Here is an 8,484-nt window from a genome sequence, read left to right as displayed (position 1 = left end):
ATTAAGACAGTCCTCTCCCTTTCCAGTAAGAATGAACTTGGCTTTTTCTAAGTAGGTTGACTTGTGACAACTATTTTGCTATCAGTAGGGAGGTGGGAGAAATGGGAACAAGACCCCTGTGGGAGCCGTCCAGGAGGGAAAATAAAATGTTTGTACTACTTTGAAAAAATAGGAGTTTCTTAGTGAGAATGGCTGTTTTTCTCAAAACAGAAATCTAAAATGAGATAATAGCTTCTTACACATATTACTTACAACAAATTCTCTATGCAGATCCACATAGTTGGACTTCATGGGTCAGAGATACTTTCCTCTTGAAAACTTATTTTCATCATCTCCTTGGTCTGTGTTCTGACCTACAACTCATGGTAGGGTAATAAACCATTTTCTATTTATCATTTTTTTCTACTGCATATTCATCTTGAGATATATATATATATATATATATATATATATATATATATATATATATATAACATCTACCTTTTATTGAGATTTTTATCATACTGAGAATCTGGCTTAAATTGCTAAAGGATAAAATTAGATGAGGTTTAAATGAGATACAGATTCCTGAGGTAGCATTTTTACTTTTCTTTGGTATTTGCATCCTCTGCCACCTCACCCAGGGCCTAAAATGACATGAGCTGTGTGGGAAACCCTCCTTACAGAATTTTTTGAATAAACACATACTCTGGGATTTTATTTTAAGCCTGACACATTTTCCTTTTCATCACTGTGGCAACTGCATCAAATTATCAACTGTGATGGGGATCATTTAAAAGAAATAAACAAAGACTGCCAAATGGTAATCTAAAACAAAGCTGAATTTATTTGCCTGTCTGGGAAGGGAGGGTTACATTACTAAAGCACAGATTCTGCTGGTATCTCCTGTAGTACTTGAAAGGACCAGCTAGAAAGGGAAGAAGGACAGCAAATCTGGTGATATTCTGTGTCAGATCTCTGTTTGGCTCCCAAGGTTGAACATAAATTCTTCTTTGCAATTGTTCATTGCATTGGTTCAGTTCTTAAAAGTTCAGGCATAATTCCCAATGATGTCCAGGATGCTCTAACGGGCTCATGGTCACTTGGATGGCAAATTCAATGTGTTTGCTTAAAGTTGGCTGAATCTTGAATATTCTTGAACAGCAATCGTAGGACATTAGTATAAATGGATTAAATGAGTCAAAACCACTGGATACATGTTTCTTCACCAAACTTTCAGCAGAACTGTCAATCAAAATTTCTTTTTCTTGTGATAGCAAAAGGCAGATAAACATATAAGTGTATTTAGAAAAAGTTTTACATAGGTAGATTGCCCTTCAAAGGTGTTATAGAATAAAATATAAGACACTAAAACTATCAAGAAGAGTCAAAAGTAGAAACAACTTAAGTGTCCAACAATGGATAATTGGGTAAACAGGAAGTGCTATGTATAAATAATGCAATGTTTTCTTTTGTGGTGCTGGGGATTGAACCCACGGCTTGAGCATACAAGGCAAGCACTCTACCAACTGAGCTATATCCCCAGCCCACCAAACAATGCAAAATTATTGAGAAATAAAAAAAGAATTAAAACATTAATGAAACATGAAAAATTTATAATAATATAAAAATTATTATAAAAAGAGGCCAGACACAAAAGACTACATATTGTATGACTCCACTTATAGGATATACTGAGAACAGTTAAAATCCTGGAAATGGAAAACAAACTGTTGGCTATCAGCAGCTGGGGCTAGGGAGGAAGACAATGCCCTGATGAATGGGTACAGGGTTTTCTTCTGAGATGCTGAAAATGTTTTGAAAACAGGCAGAGGAGGGTTGGCACAAAACTGTAAATGTACTAAATGCCATGGAATTTTACCTGAAAATGGTTAAATGGTTGTTATCTGAACAACTCGATTTTTTTTTTAAAGAAAGCACTTTATTTGTTTTCTTTTAAAAATTTTTATAGGGTACTGGGGATCGAACCCAGTGCCTCACTCATGCTAGGCAAGCACTCACCACTGAGCCACAACCCCAGCCCTGTTCAACTCAAATTTTAAAGAGGAAAAAATAAAAAAAGATGGCAGAAAAGTTCAAGGATCTTCCAGTCCATTGAAACAAGAAAGTAGAACAACAGAGGAGCAGGGAACCCTGAACTATTGATGATGAATATATAAAAGGAAAGGACAAGAAAGAAAAAAGAAGGCCAAATTAACCTTGTGAGAAAGCTTCAGGCATTTGAAAAGCAAACAAATGAAACAGATTTTCAAATGTTTATTTACCTCTTTGCAAGTAACCTAGTGTTCTAAAAATGTAAATAACCTTATAAAGACAGAGACAACAAGATGTCCCAGAAGTGCCTTTTCAAGACCACTGACAGGGCCTGTAGGAGGGGAGCTGGGCTTTGCAAGGCAGGGGGGCACTGAGTGCAAGGAGAGCCTTTGAAAGGGCTGGGGGCTGTCACACAAGCAAATCTGCCACCAAGACAGTCAATGGCCTGAAGGCCTCTGGTGGACTCAAACTTTGGTTTGTTGTAATTTCTTTTGACTTTATTTCTTCAACCTGGATTTGTAACAATTATATCTCATACATTGTGCAAAACATCTTAAACAAGTACCAACTACAATTTTCTAAAAGAAGTTTCTCCTATGTTACTTCTCTACATATTATGTCCAAGAAAACTCTTTTTTAAAAGCAAAGAGCTTCCTGTCACATGGGACAATATGGATGAAACTAAAGGACATTATAATAGTGAATTAAGCCAGTCTCAAAATGATGAACATGGTATGATGTCTCTTACATGAGGTCCTCTCAGTACTCAAATTCTTAGAGACAGAACCACCTGGGGCTGGGGTGAGGAAATCAAGAGCTGGTGTTAGGTAGTGCAGAGTTTAATTTCTGCAAGATGAGGATCTTCTAGAGTTCTGTGGCACAACCACGTGAAATGTTCTTAATATCACAGTAAAAAGCACACTTAAAAATGTTAAGAGAGTAAGCTGTGTTCTATTTTTTTCACACAAAAAAATGTAAAAACCAGCCATTTTCTAAAATGTTAACTCGAGGTATATTCTGACTGTAACTTTCTCATTCAGAGAGATTATAAGCTTCAAGAGTTTCAACTGCACCTAGTTTGGATTTGGGCACACATTAAAAATAGAATTAAATAATCATAAAAATAGAATAAAAATAATCATGTCAACAACAATTAAAAGAATAACTTAAGACAATCTCCTCTTAAATCCATCCCTGTTTCTATGCAAAAATCAAGGGATTGTGCTTTGCCCTAAAGCTTATACTCTAAAATGCCAAATACTGACACATTAAAAATACCACAGATGAAGTGAAAGCTTGGAATTGATTTGGCTCAATGCTGGTGTGTTTTTAAAAAGAGAAGTAAACCAAGGCAAGACTCAGAACTTTGGGGTGCGACTCTTCATTTTATCTTTTGCCTGACCTGCTGTGTGCCCAAACCCAAGTGGCTGAGCTGTCAGAGTGGGTGCTGTGGGCACAGACATGGGGCACTGCACCAGTCTCAGCTGTAGACATTGTGGCAGTGGCTGGGGCTGGAGCTGCCCTTGAGGGGCAGGGGAGAGCTGGAATCTCTGTGGAGGAAGGCACTGCCTAGGTGTTTGCTGACCAGAGCCAAGCTGACACAACATAGCTGACTGGGGCTGCAGAACACTGTTGCCTTGAGCTAGGTTAGTGACAACAGCTTGTGGGGCCAGCAAGGTCCACTGTTGACCACCTGAATCTGGCACAGAAGCCTGTGGCCCTGCCTGTGGAGGAGGAGCAGTTGTGGGTTGCTGAAGCTGTTGCTGTGGAACCAACTGGTAAAGTTGGGGCTGGGGCAGGGGCTGGGGCAGGGGCTGGGGCTGCTGGGGCTGCTGCTGCTGGGGGTTCAAAATGATGGAACCAGGTGGAAGCTGGAAGACAGTTACAGGACCCGAAGTGTTATTTAAAATCAGTTGCACACCTGCTTGAGCAGGTGACTGTGTTGGACATGGCTGTGCATTGCACAGTTGACCTCTGGGGGGCAGAAGGCCCTTGGGATGCATGCTTATAGGTACATAGGCACTGGTGGAATTGCTCAGCACAGGGTTGGAACCACTCACCAAAACCTGGGCTCCCTGAACTGGGCCCACCACATTGATGACCTTTAGGCCAGTGGAGCCCACTGGGCCCCGGGTGGTCAGGGTTCCTTCTGACAAGCTGGCAGGGGGCCGGGTGGCTGGATAAAGCACTACTCCTCCTCTGCTGACACCTAAAGGAGACTTCTGATAAAGGCCACATCGCTTAGGAGCTGGGGCAAGAGGTGGGAATCTGTGCAAGCTGCTTGCCTGCTGTGCAGGAGGACTGTTACCTGACAATGTCTGTCCTGCGCTGGAGGGAAGAGTCACAGCCAGAGCTCGAGGTTTCGATGCCTTGCCTCGTACTGAGGACTGCACCCATCTGGTGGTAGGCTGCTTTGGCTTTTTCCCTGGAGAGGGTTGCCTGAGAAGGGCTGAGCCACTGGAGCCGTGGGGCATCTTGCCTGCACATTCGACTTTGCTCTGGACTGACTCCTGGCACACATTCACTGGCCCTGCATCAATCTTTGACCCTTCCACGAAGCCATGTGAATGGTCAGCTGGGGAGACCAGGGGGGGATACATCTGGATCTCACATGGGCCCTGTTTAGGTGATGCAGTTTTGCCAGAGAAAAGCGGATCATTGAGTGACTGCATGAAGCTCAGCTTCGTTTCCCACAGCTGATTGCCACTGTCACACTCAAATCCAAAGTCATCTCCTAGCTCAGGATCTGGCCAGACTGTTGCTTGTGGGTCATCAGATCCCAAAGACTCCTTCACTTTAGCATATTTCTCCACATCCACTTGAGGAGGTATGGCCAAGTCAGAGCATCTCTCTTTCCACATGTCCACACAATATCCAACTGGAGGCATCCTTAGGTCTTGCTTCAGATCTGCTTTTCTCTCTTCCTCTTTTTTGCAAGCAGTCAATAGTCTTGCATCAGGGGGAGACTGATGTTGTGACAGCTCTTGCTGCCGATTCAGAGAGGACCATGAATACCTCTTCAGGCACCGTTTCATTGGGTTAGTATTCATCTTCTGCTTGTTATACAGTAGCCTGTTAGCAGTGCAGGTGACAGCCACAGAGGGATCAAGACACAATGGTTCAGCTGTAGCTAAGAGCAGTTCACTCTCAAGGGCAAGTTTGTCTTCCTGAGTCCATTGGAGGTCATCACTCGTCATGGACTCTATATCACATGCTAAAGTCTGCATGGTGGGGCGCAAGAGAATATGCCGGCTTTGGTAAGTGGAAGGTTCCATGTCACTGCACTGTCTGTAGTCACGGATTTCTGCTATGACACACCCACAATGAAAAATGTTCAGCTGCGATTTTTCTAGGACATCCAGCAGAATAGGTGGTAATTCTTCTGCATCCAAGTACTCAAGCAGTTCCCCTTCTCCATAAGGCAGCTGGATGGTCTCTGAAAAGAACTCACTTTTGTCCTCCAGCATCAGAGAATAGCCCTTATTTCCCGGGTACAAGTTGACTACTAAGCATGGCAAGGACTCTCTCCTAACCAGCTTTTCCAGCAAGTTGACATTGCTCCTGAGTTCCTCCGTCCCCTCGGGCTCTTTTTCACATTCTTCTACATAAATGTCATAAAGTTTTTGATGTAGAGATTTCTCCCCACTAGATGAGTATTTTCTCTTAGGGGGTCTCTGTTGGGCACTTTCAATGACATCCTCTGCACGATCCAAAGCTTGTTCTAAAGATCGCTGCATTTTAAAATAAAATAGGAGCCCTAAAAGAGGAAGAAACGTACGTGCATTGGTGGAGGGAGGTGGAAATCGTGTGGGCAGTTATCACTCTGGGTCCTGCAAACTCTACAGTCCACCCTGAAGCCAACAGCCTTCATTCAACAGGTTCACCAAGAAACCCACCCCCCTGGGGGCATTACAGAAAACACCCAGAAATTTCTGAAAAGACCTGTACCTGTTTGTGCCACCGTCTGTGCCGTGTTGGGTGCTCGGTCTGCCGGAAGTGGACCTGAGGGGCCAAGATCAAGGAGTGGCTGTTAGGACGCATGCACGCTCCTATGCACCCCAGGCCCAGGCCCAGGCCTGCAGGCCGCTGGCCTGCAGACTCGGGCCGCACTTCCTGTCTGCTGTCCACAATTCCGCTAGAGCTGTGCGTGTTGTGGGGCTGGCCACATCTTTTCTTTTCCATTTAGTTTGAAGAGCACGCACAGAAGCACCAGCAACCAAGGGAAATAAATATCGGATGCTTTGGGGACACTTTCACTATTCTCCAGAGTTCCCAGGAATGAAATTGCCAGGAAAGTCATGGAAGGTGTAATCTGTTTTGGTGGGAACTTCAAGATTTACTGTGTTTGGAATGTCTTTCCTTCATGTTAGGGCTGCCCCTGGTAGCCATCATCAGTTCAGTACACGTAAATGAGCCTGTGTTTCTAGCTCTTTCGTACATGGAGACTCCGTGCACTTGGTGCAAGCATCAGAATTCCTCATTGCATTCTTCTGCAAGCTCCTGCCTGAGGGTTTTCTTATAAAAATGTTTCTTATCAAGATGTTCTTATACACAACCACTTACCATTGATTTCTCCTTGTGTTAGAGTTGGGAATTTTAGAATTCTTGAAAGGAATATAGTGGGTCACTCTATTGTCTATACAATATAATCAGGATAGTAAAGGGACATTTAACCTTTTTGCCTTGAAAAGTTCCCTTGAATCTGTTGTAGATGAAAACAATTATTCCTGTTGGTGGCAGTACAGTAAAGTGTAGGCTAAAGCTGTGGTCTTGATGATGGATTTGGAGTGGTATGATTGAAGCTTCCACAGTTAATACTCAAAGGAATAAAGTTAATACTTCCACAATTAATACTCAAAGGAATAAAAGCAGCAAAGGGAGTGTTTGGAATTTCTCCCAATAAAATTATTACTCCATATACTATGAATCAAATTGATGAGTTAGCTAATGAGTTAAATACTTGGGCAATAATCATGTGCAAATCTAATGTTTCATTTGATAACCACTTACCATCTAATCCTTTATTGTCTTTTTGGTCATTGCATCCTGTAATTTTTCCAAAAATGACAAGAAAAACACCTATCATGAAAATTAACCACCAAGACAAAAAAATGGAACTGACAATGGGATAGAGAGTTTTAGAGGAGGAGATGGTCCCTCAGGGTCCACAAGGGCTTGGGTACTTGGTTCTGCTCTCTTCCCATTGCCAAAGTTAACTTAGTCATGGTAAGATCCAGTGTCTTGATCTTGTCTTTGTGTCCAGGCAGCAACATAATGGGTGGTTTTTGTGTTAAGGCCAAAGCCAGTTATCTTTGGCCCCTCCCCCTCTCTGTTTAAACAACAAGCATGTGGCTTAGGGACCGTGCCTGCCTTAGGTTGTCCAATAGTACATATGGTCCTTAGGTTGGTACCATTGCAATTGGATCTTACCCGTCACTGACTACCGGTCCAGTATACAGCCACACCTGTGGAGAGGTCTTTGTACCAGCGGGGGGGTGAGGTTCTTTGCCTCACCTCTGTTGGCCCCCAAATTTTAGCTGGACGATCATGACAAGCAGAAGGGAGGAAGATACACCAAGCCAATTGATGGCTCCTTTTGGAAAAATTGTACCACAGCACTAAGAAATTATTTATTGGGAGAAATTCCAAACACTCCCTTTGCTGCTTTTATTCCTTTGAGTATTAATTGTCCTACAGCCTCAGGATACCTAGTAAGAATAGTGTTAGGAGAATAAGATAAATGTATCCATAATAATGGACCTTCTTGCCAAAATACTCCTGTAGGAATATTTTTTGTTGGTAGTACAATAAATAATAAAGGCAAACTTATATCAATTCTATCCAAATGCATATTTTCCATATATGTTTCAATGATTTTTAATGCCTTTCTTGCTTCAGGCGTTAACATTCGGGGTGAATTTGGATCTGATGGACCTTTTAGGATATCAAATAAAGGTCCCAACTCTCCTGTTGGTATACCTAAATAAGGCCTTATCCAATTTATGTCTCCTAACAACTTTTGAAAGTCATTAAGTGATTTGAGTTGATCTACGCGTATTTGAATTTTTGGTGGACGGACCATGGTTGAGGATAATAGAACTCCTAAATAATTAATTGGAAAATTTAATTGTACTTTATCTATTGCTATCTCTAGATTATAATTTTTTAATAAGTTTGTAAGTGTGGCATAACATTCTAGCAATGTGTTTTTATCTTTGTGTGCTAATAATACATCATCCATATAGTGAAATATTTGTAGTTCAGGATTTTGATTTCTAAGTGACTGGATTACTTTGTTAACATAAATTTGACACATAGTTGGGCTGTTAGCCATCCCTTGAGGGAGTACTTTCCATTCATATCTCTGATCAGGACCTTCATGATTCAGTGCAGGGATAGTAAATGCAAAACGTGGACTATCCTCAGGATGAATTGGAATTGAAAAAAAAC

General features: G+C 41.9%; 1 protein-coding gene across 1 annotated transcript; it reads right to left on the bottom strand.

Moving 5' to 3' along the window:
• Nucleotides 1-3,676: 3,676 nt before the first annotated feature.
• On the bottom strand, nucleotides 3,677-5,771 carry LOC124079656 (transcription factor SPT20 homolog). The gene is made up of 2 exons (XM_046425332.1): nucleotides 3,856-5,771; nucleotides 3,677-3,758 (listed from the first exon to the last, which is right to left on the bottom strand). Exons 1-2 carry the CDS (start codon nucleotides 5,769-5,771, stop codon nucleotides 3,677-3,679), a joined length of 1,998 nt encoding a protein of 665 aa, XP_046281288.1.
• Between the last annotated feature and the right edge of the window lie 2,713 nt (nucleotides 5,772-8,484).

Source organism: Marmota monax, unplaced genomic scaffold (assembly GCF_021218885.2).
Source record: "Marmota monax isolate L192 unplaced genomic scaffold, Marmota_monax_Labrador192_F-V1.1 WCK01_AAM20220418_F8-fsc00075, whole genome shotgun sequence".
NCBI lineage: Eukaryota > Metazoa > Chordata > Mammalia > Rodentia > Sciuridae > Marmota > Marmota monax.
Note: the sequence above shows the minus strand (reverse complement) of the source record. Positions and strands in the feature narration are given on the sequence as shown.